Raw genomic sequence first — 22957 nt, 5'->3', positions numbered from 1 at the left:
TTGAAAATGTAGGGGCAGCAGAGCAGAGCATGGAGGTGAGACCTGGGACATCACCTGGTCCAAGTCCTGCTCACACGTGACCTCAGAGAGCTGGGAATGCAGGGAATATTTTAAGACTATTTTAAGAATATTTTATTCTTAGGTTGTTGTAGAAGCTCAGGACACTGACATTGCAGAGATTGCTCTATATGGGCGTTTTACTCCCAAGATTAAAGGCAAAATGGAATAAATTTGTGGGGCTATAACAGAACTTTATCTCTCATTTAAGTAAAAGCATATGTGAGAGGCAGGAGGAGGGTTTGCTGGGTGAGATGGTGGAGTTGGGCTTTTTTGTGGTGCTTTATTTTGGGTTATGTGCTCATATTTCTATATAATTTTATATCTGCTTCCAGAAGCTGATAAATGTGTTGCAAAAGCAGTGGGATGGAGATGTAGGGGTTAGAAATGGCCTGTTTGTCACAGGTAATGAGCTCTGAGGAAGGTGCTGAGAAAACTCCAGGGAAGGGATTGTTGGAGATGTGGTGCTGTGTTATTCATGTCTGAGATCTGTGGAAAAAGTAAACTCTCTGATAGCAACTCTAGTTCAGTTATTTCCTTTTAAATTGTATTAAAATACATGAAAAAACCCTTCTCTTAATTAATAATATTGCCAGCATTCATCTGCTTTTTTCGTATTTATTTTTAGAGCAAGAAATTCAGGATGATTATTTTGTACTGATTCTTCCAGGCCTATTTTACATCTCCTTATTAGACATTTAAGCTTCTCCTCTAGCTTTAACTTATTTCCTGGGCAGGTTGTAGCTCTGGTCTAGGTGAGAACTCTGTGAACCCAGTGGGGTTACGTTGAGAACAAGCCTGGAATCTGTTCCCATTCACAAATTCTCACCGAGTGAACTTGGGATTTGAGCATCAATTTTCTCTGTACTTCCCCATTAACGGGTTCCTGTTAATTGTTGTCCTGCCCAGTTATTAACAGCATCTGTGACGGTCCAGTTAAAGCACTTCCACAGGCTGATGTTTTTCCATGGAAAGCCAACCTGGTAATTCAGGAAAACACTTCCCCACGGGGATGTTCTGAGGGCAGGAGCAGCTGGTTGCCAACGGGTGGGGACGGGGACCACGGTGTCATTTTGGGTCTGTCTCCACCACATCTCAAGGTAGTGAGAGGCAATTTTTGTGAGCACACACAGGCCCAAGAGCTGGAGCTGCTGGTGTGCAGAGCCCGTGGCAGCTCAGCTCAGGTCCTCAGAAATCCTCCCGCTCTCTCCCAGTTTGATCAACGGCAAAAAGCCGCCTTCCCTCTCCGGTGGGAGCTCAGCTCCCAAGTAATGATGTCCAGCTGTACTGACAGAATGTGATTGCTCATCAGTTTGGTTGATGACTTAATCTGGGGCTGATTAGCATCTTGGAGGCTGGCCAGACGATCAAAAATGATGCATAATTTTGCCGCGGGGTGCAGTTTATTGAACGTTTTAGCGTCCTTCTGGCTCTGGTGCAGCGGCAGGGGCTCGCCCTGTGGTGTGTGTTCGCTCTCCACGAGGCTTGGGTTTGGGGAGGGAGGGTGTGCCGAGGGCAGGGTCCTGTCTTGGGGAGCAGGGTGTGAGCTGGCTTTGTGTCACCAGAGTGTGTCAGTGGCCAGGGCTTCACCAGGCAGAGATGCAGAGCATCTCGTGCTCTCCCCAGAGCATCGCGTGGCACTCGGTGCTCTGGTCTGGTTGACAAGGTGGGAGTCGGTCACAGGTTAGACTTGATGATCTTGGAGATCTTTTCCAGCCTCAGTGATTCTGTGATCACTCCCAGCAGTGTCCTTTGAAGTAATGATAAATCACAGAATCCCAGAACATGCTGAGCTGGAAGGGACCCACAGGGATCATCAAGTCCAACTCCTGGCCCTGCACAGGCCCATCCCCAGAGTCACACCCTGTGCCCCAGAGGATCATCCAAACCCTCCTGGAGCTCTGACAGCCTTGGGGCTGTGCCCACTGCCCTGGGGAGCCTGGTCAGTGCCCAACCAGCCTCTGGGGGAAGAACCTTTCCCTGAGATCCAACCTGACCCTGCCCTGGCACAGGTCCAGCCATTCCCTGGGTGCTGTCCCTGGTCCCCTCAGAGCAGAGCTCAGTCCCTGCCCCTCCTCTGCCCCTCCTGAGGAAGCTGGAACTGCAGTGAGGTCTCTCCTCAGTCTCCTCCTCTCCAGGCTGAGCAATAAAAACCCCATCCTTCCCAAAAGCTGCTTCCTTAAGCAGCTGAAGACATCTTCTGTTCCTTCGTGCAGTGTCAGATCATCACCCCAACGAGATGCTGGCGGGGTTTGAGGAGCAGGAGGGAAGCCAAGGGCCGGGGGGACGGGCACGGGGACAATGCCCATGGCTGGTGGGAAGGCTGAGCCGCGGGATCAGCCGGCTCCTGCCCGGCAAGGGTTAAAGCCGGAGCAGGGACTGCTGGAAGAGTTCAGTTGTTTCACATTAGGCCGGGCAGTCCTGGGCCGGGTCCCCAGTGCTGAACGTGCGTAACCGATGCCGTACAACTGGCACCAGCCTTGACCACAAGTGGCCGTGAAAATAAACATCCCCGGGCTTAACTGACAGCCCGGCGCGAGGAGAAACAGCCCGGCATGACGGGGAATATTAAACACCCATCCCAGGAAAACACCCCCGCTGCGCCCCGGCATCGCCCCGGCCCCGCCGCCTCAATGGGCGCAGTGTTGGGGCCGCTCCCGGGGGGGGGGGGGGGGGGGGATGTGAATATGCGAGAAACCCACCCAAAACCCACCCCGGGAAACGCAGCCGGCGCAGGGAGGCAGAGCCGGAGGATGGGATTTGGGATTTGCCGTCCCTCGGGCGCTCTGAGCTCTCTGGGATGTTGTTTGGCGTTAGGAAAGGAGGTAAAAGGCTTTATTAAAAATGAGAGGTTTGGCTCCGGGTGGCAGATTTGTTTGTAATGGTGATTTGGGAGCGCTCCCAGCTCGGGACAAGGGTGAGGGTGTTATTATGTCCTTGGGGAGAGCGGGGCGACACATTTATTGGGTGGAATTTATCTGTCCGGGGAGTTTATTTTGTTTTGGTTTTTTTTAGAAAAGCGCCGAAACAAGCAACGCTTACAAAACAGCGAGGCGATTACACAAGTGTGATACTTGGTGGGCCTCGAGGCAAAAGGATTTGGACGCTCGTGGATGGGTGTTGGTTGGTGCTGGTGGGTGACGGAACATCCCTCATGGATCACACGCTGCTCCAGCACGTGCTGCTCCAAATCCATCACGTTTTTGTGTCATGGGGTGAACCACTGAGTTATTAAACATGTGCTGTAGAACTTCCCATCCTGAAATTGTCCTTTAAAATAGAGGTAATTGTTATTTTTACCCACGGAAGGCCTTGAGCAGGACGAGGACGTTTATAACAAGCACACTTTTGTATCCAGGTGTCCAAAGATGCCCAGGCCTGTTCCTGGCATTAGCAGGATTTAGAATTTCTGTCTCTGTCACTATGTGTGTGTATTACAAAGAGAATTGTCATGTTTTCTGTAAGAAGTCACTGTTTTAGCCCTTTAATTGCTTAAAAAAGAGTTATTGGAATGATGCCCATGCCAGGAGAGGCAGTGCTGTGGCACTGGCTGGAGGGGTTCAATTCAGAGAATCATGGAATCATAGACTGGTTTGAATTGGAAGGGAGCCTAAAGACCATCCAATCTCACTCCCTGCCATGGGCAGGAACACCTTCCACTAGCCCAGGTTGCTCCAAGCCTGTCCAACCTGCCTTGGATACTTGCAGGGATCCAGGGGCAGCCACAGCTTCTCTGGGCAACCTGTGCCAGGGCCTCCCCACCCTCACAGGGAAGAATTTCTTCCCAGTATCCCACCTAACCCTGCCCTCTGTCATTGGGAAGCCATCCCCCCTTGTTCTGTCACTCCGTGGCCTTGTTCATTGGTGAGAGAGAGAATTGGCTTCTGGATTTTGTACATCAGCTCCTCGTGGCCAAGAGTTTTCTTGTGACTTGTTTTCCTTGTCTTAAATTCTTTCAGGCTGCATCCTTTGTTACTCGGGAGATAGCTTAAAACAGAAGCAAATTCTGCTGAGCTTTTGGCTCCATCTTTGGGACAGCAACCTGGCTTTTCCTGATGTCTTATTTTCATTCCATCCTGCTCTGTAAGTGCTCTTAGATGAACAGGAGGTTGAGACTGGAATTCTGCTGTGGAGCTGATGCCTGGGGGGATCTAAAAGCTGCGTGGATGTGGCACTTGGGGACATGGGTTAATGGTGGGTTTGGCAGAGCTGGGGGAACGGTTGGACAGGGTGGCTCTGGAGCCCTTTTCCAACCTAAATGATAAATATTCCTGTGTTGGGCTTGCTCTGTCTCTCAGGCAGTTGGAGAGTTAAACGAGCAGCCCCCGGCGCTGGGTTTGGCACGAGCGCGGTGCCGTTCCAGTTCGGAGAACTCCAGTGACCAACCAGGTAGTCGGTTCCTAATGGCACAATTTACCCTTTGTGAGCACGTTTTATGAAAGATCCCACTGTTGTAAGGAGGGGGGGGAAAAAACCAACCAACTAACCCGACTGTAAATGCCCAGGCCACGAAACAGCCTAATCCAAACACGGGCACGAGCCGGGGCTCGTGGGTTTGCCCCTGTGTTCCTTGGCCTGGTGCTGAGCATCATATTTAGGAGCACATGCCAAAAAAAAAAAAAAGCTCTCTGAAGGAGATAGGTCCTGGTTTTAGCACAGACTGTTAAAAAGGATAGAAGTGGAGGAATTAGGGGCTGCGGGAGAGCAGCCGTGGGGTGTTTTTGGAGCTGTGGTAGGGAAAAGCCCTGGATCCCCTGAGCAGGCATAGCTGTTGGAGAGATGTTCAGAAAGATGTTCTTCCACCCTCTCTCCGAAGCAGAGGGTTTGCCCTTCACTGGAGTGTGCAAGGAACTCTGCTGGAAAGGCTGGAAAATCCCAGTTCATGTAAAATCATTCTAGTAAAATAGTCCGAGTGGCCTTGCTGAGGTGGGAGTTGTCAGGGGGGTGAGCAGGAGGATTGTCAAGGGGGTGTTTGAGGTGCCAGAGATCTCAGGGAAGGGGCTGTGGGACCCAGAGGTCCTGTTTGATCCTAGCTAGAGTTAAGAGCGTGGAAGATGGTACTGGCTGGGGTGACCCACATTCTTTGGGATGAAACATTGACATCCTTCCCTTCAGAACGTTTCACACACAGGCAGAATAGGAAAGTGCTTGAGCTTCAGTTGGAAATGTTGGGCACCATCACCTCAACCCACTCAGTGGAGCTTTGGGTCTTGCAGTGATGGGAAGGGCTTCCTGTGGTGTCCTGGCTCCCTTTTCCCTCCTTTCTGCTGCTTATTCCCGTTGCTGTTGCCTGTTGTCTGATTTGCCTGTTGCTCCTGGTACCTGGTGGGAGCTGGCAAATCCACCCCCGTGCTCGTACTTCTGCCCTGCAGGAGGAAAGAGCAAATGAACCCAAAATAATGTGTGTTACAAGAAAATGGAAAATGGCAGAGGGCACATGAACTAAGCAGAGGTATTTTCTAGCTGTCTGGTCTAAGGTTTGGTATCATTTTTCTCCAGGATTACAGGGGCTTTCACCTCATAAATTTGTGCCTGTTTGAGGTCGTTAATCTTTCTTTACATGTTGCCTTGCAATTTTAGAGCTTTGCCACCATCTGGGATCACATTTTAAATGGAGTTTCCACTCAGTACGTTCCTTTTCATGAAATTATTTATATATAGAGAAGCGTATAATAAATACATCAGGTCTGGGTTGTTTTGAAACATTTTCAGTGCTTTTGCAAGGGCTTACCTTGTGTGGAAAAACTTGTCTTCTCTAATAGAGAGTCATAACAGTGACCAATTAAGGGATCACGTTTGCAATATGCTCTTAACTGGCAATTTAAAATATTGGTGAGGGGCCTGGTGAGTGATCCGTCGGGGAAGGCGAGAGCGCCGGGCCAGGGAGAGCGTTCCTGTTGGAAAATCTCGGAGTATGAGACACATCAGCACCATCTGATGGAAACCAGCAAACCTGGAGAAGGATTGCTGCAGTCCCCTGGTTGCCTTTGGGATGGGACCTCCTTGGTGAGCGTGTGTTGCCCTTAGCTCCTGGTTTTCTTCTTCACTGTGTGGTTTGGTTGACGTGGTGTTCGCTCAGAGGTTGGACTTGATGATCTTGGAGGCCTTTTCCAACTCTGTGATTCTTAGGGATGTACCTTCCAGCCTGTTCCACTCCCTAAACCCAACGTGACCCATCTCTGGTGCTCTTAAACAAACCTTCTCCCCAAAGGCAGTGACGACCTGCAGTTGGTTCCACCAGCTTCTTCTGGCCCCACCAGAGCCAAGATGTCCGCTCCAACCCCTACTCATTATTTTAAAGGGATTTTGAACAAATAATAGCCTGAACAGTTCAGTGGTTCCTTGTGTAATTTTAGCTCTGGACCTCTCCAGGAATGTACAGAATAAATAGGTGAATCTGTAACCCATCCCCAATTAACTCGATATTCAGGGAGCAGCTCCGAGGCACAGTGTCAATAAACAGGGATGCTGCGGGCCTTGCAAATGTGGGATTTGTTACTGGAGAAGGATAGCTCGGACCAGGAGGTGGCTGCAGTCTGGAAAAGCAAACAGTGCAGCTTCTGCCCCCACCCAACTTGTTGGAATTCCACACCCCTCGTTTCGGTGTCCCCCCCGGTCCATCCTCGCTCGTGCTGGTTTAAATCCGGCTGAGTCACCGTGAGCAAAGCCTGGCTTTGCTGTTCAACATCACGGGTGTGGCAGGGAGGCTTCACCTACACCGGTGACTTCCCGAGTGCAACTCTGTAAACAGGAAAACAGAAAAAATTCTGGGGGATATTTTACGATGCCGAGGCATGAAATTGCACGGCAGAGTTTTCTCCCGAGCCCCTTTCCCCCTCCGGCGGCTGCAGCCACGATTCCCCAGGAAACCCAACGCCCAGCCGGGAATCATTGCTCTGATTTTTCATGCTTTTAACTTCTTCTCCTCGCCGAGGCTTCGCTCAGCCGGGGGAGAGCCGGGGACCTGTTTGAGCTTGGAACAAACCCTCCGCCGGAGGGACGGCTGGGGAAAGGAGTTAAAAATGAAACAGCAGATTTATATATATAAAAAGTAAAAATATATGTTCTCCATCTGAAGTTTATTTAGGTCCTTTGGGAGAGTGGCGCGGCACTACGTCTCTACTAAATTGCCAACATTTTATGGTCGTGCTGGCACCGAGTCAAACACACATCTCCTTGGCTTGGGTTGCTGTCTTAAACAGGCAGATTCCAGCGTGTTTTTCTGTGAACTGAATATTGCCATTGACTGGGCGAGGGAAGCTCTGCCCAGCAAGAACATGTAGGTAACTTTTCTTTTTAATAGTTCTACGGAGACTTAATTATTTTGATGCTGCATTGCTGAAGAGCCGAACCCCTGTGACCCCACTGGACCTTGGAGCCGCGTGGGTTTTATTCCAGATACGGTTTTTTAAATTTTTTTTTTTCCTTATGATTTTATTTTGATTGGAATCTTATTAATAACTGGAACGTTTCGAAGGGCCTATTTTTAACCTCGGGTGTTTTGGTAGCGTGGACGTGGAGCCTCGTGCACGTGAACGGGCGGATAAAATACCCACAGCTCGAGGTCCCACTGGGGTTACACGAGAGGCTGAGCAGTTCCCTGCTCAATTGCCTTTCCAAGTCCTTCCCTACACGTGTCTCTTTGTGCAGAATCACTGTGTTACTCATCAGTCAAGGTCGCTGCCCGTGCGGAGCCCCTTCCAGAGCAAGGAAGCCGCGGCTCTCTGGGATCTCCCTCTTCCAAGAAGGGTGTTTTGCAGGAGTGCTGGTACAGCACGAGAGGGAAAGACTTCAGTCAAGACACTCATCTTCCCACACTTGCCAGCAGCTGGGAGTGACCCCATTTAGCTCCTCTCTGCTCGCTGCCTCTTTGCGTGGGGCTGGGAAGACGTTCCTGCCCAGGCTTGGGAAGGTGGAGCTTTGATCTGCAGATGCATAAGGAGGAAGGGTCAAGGTCTGAAGCAGAATAGGCTGGCAGAGAAACAGCCTGTTGGATCACGGTGAGCAAAATATTCTGGAGAATCCTTTTCATTTTTCAGTCCAAAGTGCAAGAGAACCAAGAGCTTTCCTTTGAAGCTGAGAAGATGAGTTCATGCCTCAGTGCCTGGGAGGCTGGAGAGTTGAGCTTTGCAGTTCATCTAAACCTTCCACAAGCACTCAAGAAAACATTTAATACTACCTCTTATCCTAGTTTTCCAGGGTGCTGCTGCTCCTCACACTCTGCTGTGTTTGCCAAAGGCTTTCCCTCTCTCCTGACTGTGGGAGCCCCTGAGCTGTTCCTGACACATTCCCTGTGCCTGTTCTGGGGGTGAGGTGGGACTGTATTCTGTGATTCCATAGGACAAGGGGGATGGATTGAAACTGAAAATAGATTCACATTGGATGTGAGGAAGAAATTGTTCCCTAGGAAGGTGGGGAGGCCCTGGCACAGGTTGCCCAGAGAAGCTGTGGCTGCCCCATCCCTGCAAGTGTCCAAGGCCAGGTTGGACAGAGTTGGAGCAACCTGGGCTAGTGGAGGGTGTCCCTGCCCATGGCAGAGGGTGGAACCTTAAGGTCCTTTCCAACCCAAACCATTCTGTGATCCTGTTTCTTTTGACCCAGTAGTTGCTTCCTCTCATTATTTATTCATATTTGCTGTTGTTCCATTTCCTTCTGTTTTTCAAGATTTTTCTGCCATTCCTTGCACTTGGTTGGACTCATTGAACTTAGAGGGCTTTTCCAACCTAAGTCATTCCATAACCCCATGATTCCCTCCCCCTCCAACTTCACCCTCCCATGCTGCACAGTTACTTGTGTGGGAGCTGTGCTGTGAGGCCAGTAAAGAATCCCAGAATGGTTTGGGTTGGAAGGGACCTTAAAGATGATCCAGTCCCAGCCCCTGCCCTGGGCAGAGACACCTTCCACCAGCCCTGGTTGCTGCGAGCCCCAGCCCTGTGTGAGCAGTGGGTTGTTTGAGGACAATGTAGGACTTGTTTTCCTGCCCACGTGTAGGAGAGCCTGGAGGTTTCCTTAGGCTGAGCTGGGCTGTCTAACCCTGGGATTAAACTCTGTCGGAGTTTATGGAAAGCCCCAGCAATAGGGAGGCTGAAGGAGAGACCCTGTGCATTTACAGGCTCCAAGAAGAGCCTTCCCTCTGGTGTATAATGGCCTTCTGTTGGGCTTTAGTAGCCTATAGTTTAGTAAATTAGGAGTCTTCAGGTACTTAGCACTTTAATGGTTCTCACTAAGAACATAATTAAACCATAGACCCCTTAGGGAGAAAAAACAGTTTATTGTGCATATTTTTAGAATCTCTTCCCAGCCCTTGTAAAACCTGGTCGATCGGAGGCAGGGAACAGGCCCGGGCTGGGGACCCAGAATTCCTGGGGCAGCCCCCGCCGAGCGCCGGCCCCGCTCACACCTTACAAATCTGCCCCATCCAGGAGTTATGGGATTCATTTTCCCCGTCTCCTTTCCAAAGGCATTCGCAGCAGCAGTTTTTCCCCAGCTGCTGGAGGTGTGAGGGAGGCAGGAGGGTTATTAGGTTGCACCTTGTGCTGACACAGAAAGCCAGGCTTTGCTAATCGTTTTTTTATTTAAGAACATTTTCTGTCTTGCAGAGTGCCCAGAAAAGGGGCTGCTCAGAGCCCAGGGCTCCCCTCGCTCCCTCACACTGCCTTGGGATCGTTCACTGAGTTGCATCAGAACTTGGAGCTGCATTTTTCCGTGTCTGTGTGTCAGCAGGTCACGGCTGTGGATGGAGGGGAACTCTTGGCTGCTTCTAGGATGCTTCTTAGGATGAAGAGATGGAGGGAGAATCTTCACCAGGAACTAGAGTGACAGGACAAGGGGGAACAGCTTCCAACTGAAAGAATTGGTTTAGATAAGATGTCGGAAGAAATCCTGGCTGTGAGGGTGGGGAGACCCTGGCACAGGTTGCCCAGAGAAGCTGTGGCTGCCCCTGGATCCCTGCAAGTGTCCAAGGCCAGGTTGGATGGGGCTTGGAGCAACCTGGGCTAGTGGGAGGTGTCCCTGCCTGTGGCAGAGGTTTGGAACTAGATAGTCTTTAAGGTCCCTTCCAACCCAAACCATCCCATGATTCTCCTTGCAGAGCAGCCACGGAGCAAAGCGCAAAGCTCAAAATCCCACAACTGAGCTGGGTGAGGTGATCCTGGAAAGCTTTTCCCTCCTCCTGGGCTCTGACACTGCTGCCTCCAACACCGCTGCGATGCTTCCATAGGTTATGATTACTCTGGGATAGCATGTGGGGAGGAAATTCCCTCTCTAATCCCAGCAAAGTGCTTTCCCCCAACAGGACCCAGCAGTCAGGATGCCAGGTGCTCCCAGCACTTCTGGGCAGCGACAAACTCAGGCCCAAAAGGAAAGCAGGGAGTTTTCCAGCATCCCAGGCGTTCACCAAGGGGATTCACACACTGCTCTGGGTCTTTGCCTTAACACCCCATCCCGAGTAAACATGGCTTTCTCCCTGGGAATCCCGCACCCGGAATCGCAGCATCTGGAAGGCATCGGGAGGAACACACACATTCACACACGGATCTCCTCCCCCAGCAGCTTTTCAAGAGTATCTGGGACCTGTGAATCACTTCCCTATCGTTGTGTTCTGCTTTACATGTGCAGGCATAGAACCATGGAATGGCTTGGGTTGGAAGGGACCTTAAAGCTCAGCTCCACTGGAGCAGGTTGCTCCAACCTGGCCTTGAACTTCCTTCTGCTTCTTGTCCCAGTCCGGTGGAACTTGAGGCTGGAATTTTCTCTTTCTGCCCTTGAGCAGGTCAGGGGGATGATTTTGTAAGTGCCAGCCCAACCAAGAAGCAACATTAATACATATTAATGTGCTAATTACAGTTGTAAGTAGGTGTGTAATTACTCAGGTAGCACTGTCGGCTCTCTGTGCTCCTCAGCCTCAGGTGCTAAACATTCCAGCCTCTAGGACTGATACCTCAGCTGGGTCAATTTTGGTTAAAGCACTTAAAAAAAAAAATAATAATAAAAAGAACCAAGAAACCAACCTACCTTTTGGGGAGGATAAAAGCATTTCTCAGCAATTTGGGATCAAGGTAAAAAAAAAAAGAAAAAAAAGTCTCTTTGTGAGTCTCCCCAGTGTTCTGGGAATGCTGGAGAACAGTCCAACAGGCAGAGTAACTCAAACCAGGTCCCGTGGTGGGGGGGGAAGGACCCTGGGTGGCACCTGGGGCTGCCCTGACCTCCAGCCCTGGCTGGAGTGGACTTGGCAGAGCTCCCTGACCCCGGCACGGCTCCATCCGGCGCCGTGTCCGAGGAAGGAAGGATGCGGTCTCCTGTCCTGAGGGGCTCCAGCAGCTCCAACCCATGGAAAGCAACAACTTTATTAATCCCAGCTTTGCTAATAAGGGATTACAATAGTTGTGGGATTTGGCAGTGAGAGCACTCTCGCTTGCCATGCATCCTACAGGATTTTCCCTGGTTTGTTTGTATTTTTGATTTAACTACAAATAATTTAAAGATGTGTTTTGTCTCCTTTAATTAACATTCATGTTTTCAACCTCTCTATTTTTTTGTTGTTGCAATTTTCAAACAATACCAATGAATTTGAGCCTGTCAGATACGCTAGAGATAAATTAACATTTATTTTCACTAAAATTGCATGATTTCTTAGGGTGGCACTTACTAACATATCAGGTTTTGGGTTTACTTCCTTTGCAAAATTTGCAGCTTTATTGTACTGGATGGAAAAATCTCCCAGTGTCAAAAAATTCAGGCTGATAAAAGAATAATATTGTCCCAAGGCCAGTGTGTAAATACCTTAACCAGTCTAACATGTTTGGAGGAATTACACTTTCCTCTCCCAAATTACAGTTTTGGAAAGCAGCTCTACCGCCACATTTATTTCAAATTTAAACATTTTGAAAGAAGATCTCCAAGGTTTTGTAATCTGGTTTCCATTCCTGGCTCCGTTTGACCCTCTGTGTGACCCCGAGAAAATCTTTGTCTCAGTTTCTGTATCTGCTCAGTTGCTCTGATGATCTTCACTCGTGCAGGGCAGTGTAACATCACCCAGTGTCAAGCTGTGTGTAACATTTCAGTATTAAATAATAGCTGGTTGAATTTAAGACGGGTTTTGGTTGTGATGAAAACAGGGAAAAGTAAAACTCTGTGTTTTCAGAAGACGGATTGGTTTAAAAACGCGTTGGGTTCGCGTGAAAAACACTCGAGTGAAGCGATTTTCTCCGCAAAGAAATGAGTTCCCAGAGGCAAAGGATGGTTCTCCTTAGAGGAGTCTTGGGGAAAGAAATAAGGAAAGAGGCCAAAACTCTGTAACTCTCTCAGCAATGAGCCTTGGAGAGGGGATTGATCCCTTTTTCGTGCCCTCTTTCAGACGCAGCCGGTGCCCAACCCCATCGCCTACTTCATGCACCGCTCGCCCTGGTGGTTCCACCGCCTGGAGACCCTGGTCAACCACTTCATCGAGCTGCTGGTGCCCTTCTTCCTCTTCCTGGGACGGCGGATGTGCATCCTGCACGGCCTCCTGCAGATCCTCTTCCAGGTGAGGTGCTCCTGTTTCGCTTCCAAGGGGGAACATCTGCTCCCAAGATGGAGCAGAGGGTCTTTGAGGGGTGTCAAACCAGCCCCACTGCCCCTGGAGCTCTGGGTGGGCTGGGCAAGGTGCAGACACACACTCCTCATGCTGGCTCTGCCACCACATGGGCATGGGATTCCCTGGAGCAGCATCCAGAGGAACTGACTCCAGAGGAAGTGACTCAGGATGATTCAGAGCCGTGACCTGTTGGCTCTCGGGTGGGTCACACCACTGTGGCTGCTCTTTCTGCTTCGCTGGAGATTTGTTTCCCGTGCTGCTGGTTTGATTTCTGGGTGGCAGAGAAGTGTCAGCCCAGGACTGGTGCATCCTGTAGCTCAGGAGTACCTGCAGTTTCTCCAAAAGCTAATTTTTATAGGCATCTTTCACGTTTTCAAGAGATTCTTCTTCATATATTTACCATTCAAGGGCTGTTCTTTATCTCTGAAAACGTTTGAGCTGCTTTTCCCAACCCCCAGATTCGCTGAGCCGAGGTTTGTAGTGAAAATAATACCTCGAAAAATGGGTGGTGTTCACATTCCAGTTGGGTTTTCTTGTACATGTGTAAAACTCAGAGGACAGAAGCTCCTGCATACGTATTTCCCAGACCCGACCTGATTTCTCTCATCCCTGTCCCTGGCAGAGCTCAAAGAGCTCGTTAATCCCCAGCCCTCGCCGCCTGGGTTTGTTCAGCATCATTTCAGCATCGTGAAATTCATACTCAGTAGCTGTTCCTGCTTCCTGTGAACTCATGTGATGATTAAACTGGAGAACAGCTTATAAACTCCCTTGGTAAGCCACAAAAATGCTGGTCAGGTTTTAAAGGTCTGACATAAAAGCCGCAGGGTTTTGTGCCCTCGTGGAGGTTCCCGCTCCTTCTGCTTCCCAAACGCTTCCTGTTGTGTCTGGGTGCCACTGGGCATCAGCTTGTACCTCTGCACAGCTTTTGGGGCCAGTTTGGTTGTGTTGGGGTGGAACTTGAGCAGCTGGAGTTCCTGGCAGTGGGACAGGCCAGGCCTGACCAAGGGAGGTCTCAGAGTGTTTGTGACGGGCATCACACCTGAGGTTTTTGGTGTCACTGGGAGGATTTTATTCAGCACAACCCTAAAAAACTCTTATTTTGGCTCGTGGGCGAAGTAAAACCTGCCATCTCTGGCGGCTGCTTGTTGCAGAGGCAGGCAGGTGTTGAGACACGGCAGAGATCAGATCAGGAGGCAGGAATTATGAGCAGGAACCGTTCTGTGTGTAAGGAAGGGCAGGGAGGGCTCTTCCTAAGGTGAGTAGAGCTGGGAAGGAGCAGAACACACCAGGGTGAGTGGCCCAGCAGAGAGCAAACCACGTTACCCAGTGCCAGGCTTTGGCACAGAGCCGTGTCTCGGGGCAGGGCTGTCCTGCTCCACTTGGTTCTGTGTTCCCAGAAACACCAGTGCAGGGAGCTCAGGGGGTGATGCTGCTTCTTCTCATCTCTGCCAGAAGAAACTTCATCACCAGCCAACTCAACCTCCTTAAGCTGAAGGAGAGCAGTTTTAGGTTGGATATGGGGAAGAAATCCCTGTGAGGGTGGGGAGGCCCTGGCACAGGTTGTCCAGAGAAGCTGTGGCTGCCCCTGGATCCCTGCAAGTGTCCAAGGCCAGGTTGGAGCAACCTGGGCTAGTGGAAGGTGTCCCTGCCCGTGGCAGGGGGTGAGACTGGATGAGCTTAAGGTCCCTTGCAACCCAAACCATTCTGAGACTCTGTCAATGCTCCTCACTCACCTTGGGGTGCTCCATCCCTGCCCAGCCCCCAGCCAGGACTCGTGGCCGGTGTCACCTCCGTTGCCCTCCCGGCTCCTCCGGGGGCTCCTAACGAGCAGCACGACCCTGGGTGTGCTGGGGGGTGTCAGACAGAGCCAGGGGGACCTGGAAAAGCCAACTCCATGCAATAAAGGCTCCTAACAACACGGAGTAAATGCAGGCATCAACCACCCTTTAATTGGCACTTTATTGATAGTTGGCAATTACTGCCTTATTTCTATCACGAGGGGAGTCTGCAAAGGCAAAAAGGGTCCCAGTGTAAAATGCAGCTCTGGTGCCTTTATAGCATTTCAACAAAAACCTGTTTATTTAATATTTACTGCCCTTTTCTTCATTCAGAATGACTTTTATTGAGAATACTTCTGCTCTGCAAAGGAAGCAGTAAAGTTTAATGTTGATATACCACTTAATTCTGCTTTTCAAGATTTGAATTGACATTACATGCAAGTTTTATTGGACATTTTATAATTGTTATTGGAGTCATGGTGGCTAGGTTGAGTGAGTGTATTTTTCCAGATTCCAACTGGCCTGGAGAATATTGCTTTGTCAGGAACCCAAAAGAAGTTGGGCTTTAAAGAAAAAAAAGTGGGTTTTTTTCCAAGTGTGAACTTATTCTTCTTGCTTAGTTCACATTTATAAGGGAAAAGGCTTAGTGAGTTTGGAAACATCAGAGGGGAGGGGCTGGGCAGTGGAGCCCGTGCTGGAGGATGGGGGTCTGTCCACCCTTGGATTCCTGTGCTGGTTCCAGTCTGCTGGAGCATCCTGGGCCACCTCCATGTGGGAGATCTGGGTGATGGTGACAAGTTGGACATCAGAAGAAATTTCTTCACCTGAAGGGTTATCAAGCACTGGAAGGGGCTGCCCTGGGCAGTGGTGGAGTCACCACCCCTGGAAGTGTTCAGAAAACCTGTGGATGTGACATTTGAGGACCTGATTTAGTGGTGAACGTGGGGGTGGTGCTGGTTGATGATTGGATTTGATGATGTTAAAGGGCTTTTCCAACCCTGATGATTCTGTGATTCTGTGTATCCATGATTGGCTGCTTTCTGTAGCAGTGGAGGGGTCTGAGCCTCAGAAATACTCATTTAGATTTTAAGCACCCCCAGTGTTCAGGGGAAATCAAGTCCAAAATGTGGCTTTCGGTAGCTGGAGCGGGGAAGGAGAGATCTTGGAGGGTCTTGGAGACCCCAGGTGAGGTCTGGACTCTGTTATTCTTGGTTCTGTGGAAGCATCAGGACAGAGCCTGCCTATACCCTGAAGAGCTTGTGGTTGGAAGGGGGAGGGAGGCTGGAAGTGCTGTGTGGGGAAGGCAAGTCCTGCTGCTCGGCGGGTGCTCCGCTGTTCCCTGGAGCTGACTCCTAAAAACCCTGAAGCTGCATGTTTTTCACGCCATCTAATGCACAGCTTACACCAGCAAACGTATTTCTTGGCTCCTTCTAAGCCAGGCAGTAAAATTACACTGCTTGGCAAAGGAGTTGATGAGGGGAAGCGAGAGGAAAGCCAAGAAAGCCAGGAAAAAGCCACCTTGCCCCTCGGAGCTGGCAGGTAGTGCCGGGTTGGAGTGCAGAGAGGAGGCTGCAGCTCCCACGAGGGAGGGGGCTGAGGTTTTTTTACAGCTGGGGGGTGGTTTTGGCTGTGCCAGATGGGAAGGAGCTTCAGTATCACAAAGGTAAAAGCCATAAATAAGTAAATAGAATGGAAAGTGTAAGGCTGGTGCCGTTGGAAAGGCAGGGTCGTTCCTTTGCTTCCACGCTGCTCTGGATCACAGTCGTAAAGGCACAGTTAGGGGACGTGGGGAGAGTTTTAGGCTTTCAAATCCTTTTGGATTTGAATGAATTTGGGGATTCTGATTCCTTTATGTGGCCCCTGAAAACTCCTGGCACGTGCTCCAGCACGGAGCATCCTCGTGGCTGGGGAATTCCTGGAGGGGCCCTTGGTGCCGGATGAGCTCAGCTCCCCCGTCCCATGGCAGGACAGAAGTTCCCCAAAGGAGCCAGAGTGGAGAAGCCTTGGTGCTGCCAGTTCTTCCCTGCCACCATTCCTGCTTCCCTGGAGGCTTGGCAGTGGGCTGACATTTGGGCAATCCCGGGGTGGTTTTCAGCAGGAGCCGTTTGTGAAGCAGAGGGATGACAATGCCAAGAGCGAGGCTGAATTCCAGCCTTGGAGAAGGCAGAGATTAAACCCCCTCAGGCAAACCCCCACCCCCCTAAAGTCAGAGCCCCAGCAAAGAACCCCCCTGAGGCAGCTCCAGGGGGGACCTGCCGAGAGGGACCCCTGAGTGGGAATGTGACAGAAACCTCCGGCTCTGTTCCCTTGGAAAACAAGCTCCGAGCTCTACCCTTGCCCAGCTGGGCACTGCACCAGGGACACACAACCCCTGCTCTCCTGGGAGCTGGGAATGTGCAGGACAGTGGGCAGCAAAGTCATTTTCCTCCTCTCTGTTTTTTTTTTTTTTCTTTCTAGGCAGAAAACAGTTGTTGAACAGATATTTTCTGCCTTGGCTTGGCCAAACCCCAACCTCCTAAAAACTGGGATGGGAATGGACGTTTTCCTGCAGTTGATTTTGTTCCCGTCTCTCCAGTGCTGTGCAGGGGAGGCAAAGCAGGGTTTTCCCCCCGTTTCTTTTGGGAGGGGAGGACCAAGCCCCCTCTTCCCCCACCTCTGCCACGCCACAAGACGTTGGAGGGATGAACTGCCCTCGCAGCCACACACGCACAAATTGAATCAGGCTGTGGCTGTGCCACAGCTGCAACATATTGTGTTGCTGACTTAGGAGGTAGCAGAGGTCACAGCAGCAGCCTGGAGAGAGGGAACAAAAATTAAACAGCCCCCCCCCCTTCCCTGCAGAAAGTGTCTGAATCCAGTGTTTGTTTTCACTTGTCAGATCCGAGCTGGGGTTCGTTCCCTTTCCGGCGCTGGTGTAAATCAGGAGTGTCTCCGGGAGGATTAGTGGGGCTGCACAAGTGCCAGGCTCGTGGCAGAAGGATCAGGCCCTTCGTTAGGGCTTTAATTCTGCACCTCCAGCACATGTGCACTGTCCAAGGGGTTGCTTTTGTGTATGAAAACGTTTGTGAGGGTAAAGCCACTGCCCAGTTTGCTGGAGGAGGGAGCAGCTGGAAAATTTGGGCATCGTTCTGCAGTTCATTGAATCCGAGATTGGTTTGGGTTGAAAAAGACCTTAAAGCCAATCCAGTGCCACCCCTGCCATGGGCTGGGACACCTTTCACTAGCCCAGGTTGCTCCAAGCCCTGTCCAACCTGGCCTTGGACACTTCCAGGGATGGGGCAGCCACAGCTTCTCTGGGCAACCTGTGCCAGGGCCTCCCCACCCTCTCAGCCAAAAATTCCTTCCCAATATCCAATCTAAACCTCCTCTCTTTCAGTTTAAATCCATCCCCCCTTGTTCTATCACTAAAAAGTCCCTCTCCTGGTTTTTTGTAGCCCCTCAGGGTGCTGAGGAACGTGGCCCAGCATCGCTGGCAGGGTGTGAGTGGGTGGGTGGCACTGCCGGGGCTGGGCAGTGGCTCCCCTGTGAAAACAGAGGAAATTCAGCCTTCACAAAAGTCCAAATATTGTTGGTTTTGTTGTGGCTTAGAAAGAAACAACAAACGGAGGATCCCAGGAAAATGAAGTGCAGAACGTGAGGGAGCTGCTGGGGCAGGAATGGGCCCATGGAAAACAGTTTTGCAGCTCAGTTGCTTAAAAACCTGCTTTGGACTCGAGATGGAGGATGGAGGGAGAGCGATTAAAGGGTTTTTTGGGAACCCTGAGGCTTTGGACTGGGATTATGGAGGTTACTCATCATCCCAGTCCCCCTGGGCGAGGGGTGCAGGGGTCCCCCTGCCCCTCACTCCCTGTCCCCATGGACCCCCCAGCCTTCCCTCCCTTGGCCCTGGCGCTGCTCCAGCTCAGCTTTTCTCCACAGCAAAACAAGAGGAATGTGAAATCAAAGCAGTTACAGGGCAGATTTTCTGTTACATTTAAGCCACCTTAAATTAAATACCAAGCTATGCTACCCCCCCCCCCCAAAAAAAAGAAAAAATCTTAAGCAGGCAGAACCCAAACTATTTAATCACTGCTAGATTTGATTTCACTTCCAGCTCGATGGTATCTGTTGCGGGGCTGCTGTAGCAGACACGAGAATACCAGCACATACCACCCCAACCCAGTAAATAAGGCTGCTCTGTAATGGGGTCTGGGATTAGTTAGCAACAAGTTAAGTCCTTGCATTCTGCAGTAGTCAGAGTGACTGAGAAACACTTACTGTGAGCCATAGGAGTGCATTTAATTAGCTTCTGATTCAGGGGCGCTGGGGTTTTTTTTTTTCCCTTCTTTTTTTTTTATGTCGTTAAATAAAGTGTCACCCCAAGCCAGTGCTGTAAACTCTATTTTGATTGTGGCTGCAATAACCCCTTTGGGCGTCATTCAAATTGTACTAAACAGTTTCTGGAGAGCGCTGGTTTCTCTCAAAATAAACCAAAGTCCGGCTTTGACAAGCTCTAATGAAAAACAAATTGTTATATTACTTAGAAAAATAATTTGAAGGAAGTCTGAATTAGTTGTAAAGGTGGAAAAGGTTCAGCTACTTGAAAATAGAAATTTGGAAGGTATTTATTTTAACCATTAAGCCAGTGGCCTTGAAATACAGCCTTGTTTGTTGGGGAATGTGCCTAACGAGGGACATGAATCATGCTGTTAATCAGTATGGGAACTTGATTAATTGGAAAGGGGGCCGTCAGTGACTCCAACAGGCGGAGCCGCCTGGCAGCAGCCGGAGCCTGGAGCTGGTGTGATTTCCCATCACTCATCCTGCTGGCAAGCGAGGGGAGCCTGGGAGGGATCCCACAGCCTCTGCCCTGAGGCTCGGGGGGGGGGATTTTTAGCTTGAAAATCAAACGTGGCTCCTCGGGGCACGGGCAGCCCGGGGTTTGGGGTGTACCTGAGCCGGGGTGTCCGGCTGGAAACGGGCGGGTTTTCCACGAGGAGGGCTCGGGGGGCTTGGAGGCGCCGTGGGCTGGGCTCCCTGTCAGCTCACCTTTGCTACTGGTGGTGGTTTTGCTCATTAAACCTGAGAGCGAGGTTTTACGCCCAGCCATGAAATGAGGTTTGCATGGGAGGCCCCCAGGATGGGAAGCGCTGCCATGGCCGTAAAAGTGCAGCAGGAAGGGCCGGATTAGCTTTCACTGCTGACTGGGGCTCTTGGGTTCAGGGCCAGGAAGAGCTGGAGTGAGTTGGGCCATCCAAGAGCGCTGTTTAGTTTTAGAGCAGCATCTCTTTGCTCCCGTGGCAAAGGGCTGCGGTGGCAGGGAGGGGAGGGAGCCTGGGGCTGTGCCAGAGGGATGAGCTCCAGCTGAGTTTTGGGTTCGTGGTGGAAGGTGCCACGTGTGGGGCTGTCCCAGGGCTGGTGGCCCAGTTTGGTGCCATTGGTGTCACGTCTGTGGCATGACAACCACCGTGGCCAAGCCAGGGAGACCCAGGGACAGGGTGGGCTCTGGTGGCCCCGTGTCCTTGGGAATATTGGTAAGGACTGACATTCAGAGGTCACCAGCAAGATTTGCTGAAGTGTAATGAAAGCACAACCAGTCCTGGCTGCCCTCGGCGTGGCTGCCATCTGACAGCCTTCCAGGCTGCTCTCAGGGTTCATTTTCTGTGCTGCTCTGAGTCGGCCTCATACTGCTCTCACTCTTCGCACCACCTGAACCCCTTCCAGGGCTGGATTGAATGACATGGCTGACATCCACCACATGTGCTCCTTCCCCTGCCCAGGCAAGAGCTGGGGAGCACTCAGGCTCCTCGGGCTCTGGTGCAGGGCTCAGGTGGAGTTTTTTTACCCCCGTTTGAATTTTGCATTTGATTTTCGAGATTCCTCCGTGCTCCAGAAGAACCTTCGTGGCTGGAGTCCTCCAGCAGAGTTTCCAGGTGCTCGGGCTCGCTGAGAAGAATCAATTACAAGGATGTTGTCAGTGAAACGAGCCGAGCTGGCCGGGCTGCGAGGGCTTCAAACCAGCTGCATTTTCCAGATGGGATTCGCTCGGTGCCGCGGCGTTCGGGTCCAAACCAGGGTGGGAGATAAAGTATGTGCTGCACATGTGATTGCAGGGCCGTGTAAGTGTGTGTGTAAAACGTTCTGCCTGACGAGAGCCAGACCAGCCATAAGCCAGAGATGTTGCTGATGTCCATGACATGATCTCGACCGTGCACTGTTACCGTATTTCCAGTGTTATTTATGTTTAGGTGTAGCTACTAAGCCTCACTAAAACCATCAGGACCCACTGACATTGCCCAAACCAAGGGCCTCGCCCACTGATCTGTATCAAATGTCTTCAGATTGTGAATTTATCCAGTTTCAGTGCAATGGTTTGAAGGGATGGTGAAGTTCTTCCAAGTTTAATCATGTTTTCTGTCCCTTGGTCCTGATCTGAACTGATCCCATTGCATCTCCCCAGCCCTTGGCTCTCTCCAAGTCTTTGCTGCAGGGTGACAGTGGTGGTGGTATTTGGAATTTGGTTTCTCTCCTCCCACCATCTAGATTACAGGACCTTTAAATAATGTTTTCTATTCCATTTCAAAAAAAAAAAAAAAAAGCCGAAATCAGCTCAACCTAACTTGAAACAGATGGCAGATGATGAACTTCTTTTAAAGGGAATTTTTAATACGTGCATTATGAAGAGAATCATTTCATGGTGTCAGATATGGACGTGTGAAGACAGAATGTGCCCATTTCAGGGATGAAAAGGGCTGGAGTGGGTTGATGCCTTTGGTGTGGTGTCTTGGGGCGAGGGCAGGATTTTATTGCAGTTCCTGGCTACAGTGAGATCTCCTGGCTGAAAGGAGGCTTCTTCCCATTCCTGCTTTGTAGTCTTTCCTCTGGTATCTCTGGCTGTTGGAGCAGTTGATTTATGCTTGGGTTCCTGGGATGGTTTACCTGGAATGGTTTGGGTTGGAAGGGAACCTTAAAGCCCATCCAGTCCCACCCCCTGCCATGGGCAGGGACATCTTCCACTATCCCAGGTTGCTCCAAGCCCTGTCCAACCTGGCCTTGGACACTTCCAGGGATGGGGCAGCCACAGCTTCTCTGGGCAACCTGTGCCAGGGCCTCCCCACCCAGGTGGCACCTTCTGTCCTCCCAGATGGTCAACTTAGGGTTTTTAAATTAATTTGCATATTTCAGTAAGTGATGTTTAATTAATTTGCATATTCCAGTAGGTGATGTTCTCTCAAGTTCAATGAGTGTGTGTTTTATGCACGTGGATGGTTGGATTTAAGCACAGCCCCTGTCAGCTGGATGTGCATCTGCAGAACTTCCCACAGATCAGAGGTGCAAATTTTCCCACTATTCCTCACACAGATTTTGGATAGCTTTAATTAAATCCATTAAAATGAGCCCCATGTCATCCCAGAGTGAAGACAAAGCTGTGGAACTTGCTGTCTGGGCTGTTTGGTGACAGAGGTGAAGACGGATTTTATATTTTCCTGCTTTGATGAAAATAACTCATTTGCTTGTTCTGGGCCAAGTTGCTGGTTTAATGTTTCTGTGTGATGCTGCTGCCTCCAGAGAGGTTTTATTTTGCTTTGGAAGTGTTGGGATGAGGATGCTGCCCCGGGATGCTTTAGCCCACACGCAGTTTACACAGCTGGACCGTCCCACCCCCCCGGCTCCACCAGAGGCTTTATCTCTTTGGTGATGACACTGCCAGGAATTGCAGGAAACCTGTGTCACTGTGCTTTCATCTGCCGAGGAAAACTGGGGCTTTGGGGAGCTGGTGACTCAGAGAAATTGCTGATCAGTGCAGGATGCTCCTGGAGCAGCTGGGATGTGTTTGCTGGGATGGTGCTGGGACAGGCAGCAGTGCCTGGCTCTGCCTGGGCGGGCTCCTACCCACCCGTGGGATGGGCACACCGTGCCCTGCTTGGGGGTGGTCCTTGCCTGGAGAATTGTTTGCAAACCCCAAGTCTCACCTTTCCTTTTTTGGAGGGGAATGTCTGCAACATTCCAACATTCCCAGTAAGTTGTGGACTCCCCGTCCCTGGAGGTGTTCAAGGCCAGGAGCAGCCTGGTCTAGGGGAAGGTGTCCCTGCCCACAGCCCATGGCAAGAGGTGGAATAAGATGATCCTTAAGGTCCCTTCCAACCCAAACCATTCCAGGATTTTATGGTTCTATGCTGGCATTGTGCAGAGGGTGAGCATTTTTCTTGCTGCTCTAAACCGAGCTCAGCTGAGCCTCAAGCCCTAAAATCTCTCCGTCCGGGAGGGTGTTTGTAGCACGAGGTCTCACCTCTCCTGCTTCCCTCTGAGGGACTCCTGAGCTTTAATTTCAGCTCTGCCAGGAGCACAGTGAGGGTCTGACCCTCCATGTTCCTGATTAACTGCTCCTTTCACACGTGTGAAACCCCCTTTGGAGACGGGTCAAGCTAAACAGGAACAGCACAGGTTTGGGCCGGGCTTGGTGTCCACATGTGGAGCTGTTCAGGAAGAGAACTGGCACTTTAAATTTACACCCTGCTCTAATTAGAAAAACTTGCAAGGAGTGAGAAACCTCAGGCTGGTGCCAGTT

The 22957-nt window shown here is 50.7% G+C and overlaps 1 protein-coding gene across 1 annotated transcript in view; it reads left to right on the top strand.

Annotated features, from left to right (window-relative positions):
* Window positions 1-22957, top strand: part of LMF1 (lipase maturation factor 1) — a 158369-nt gene that overhangs the window by 96812 nt on the left and 38600 nt on the right. Inside the window, exon 6 of the mRNA XM_027751201.2 lies at window positions 12413-12580. Coding sequence (XP_027607002.2) covers window positions 12413-12580 — 168 coding nt within the window. The remainder of the gene's footprint in view (window positions 1-12412; window positions 12581-22957) is intronic.

This window comes from Pipra filicauda, unplaced genomic scaffold, assembly GCF_003945595.2.
Source record: "Pipra filicauda isolate LSUMZ 115617 unplaced genomic scaffold, ASM394559v2 scaffold483_size702785_pilon, whole genome shotgun sequence".
Classification (NCBI taxonomy): domain Eukaryota; kingdom Metazoa; phylum Chordata; class Aves; order Passeriformes; family Pipridae; genus Pipra; species Pipra filicauda.
This window is presented reverse-complemented; position numbering and strand designations above follow the sequence as displayed.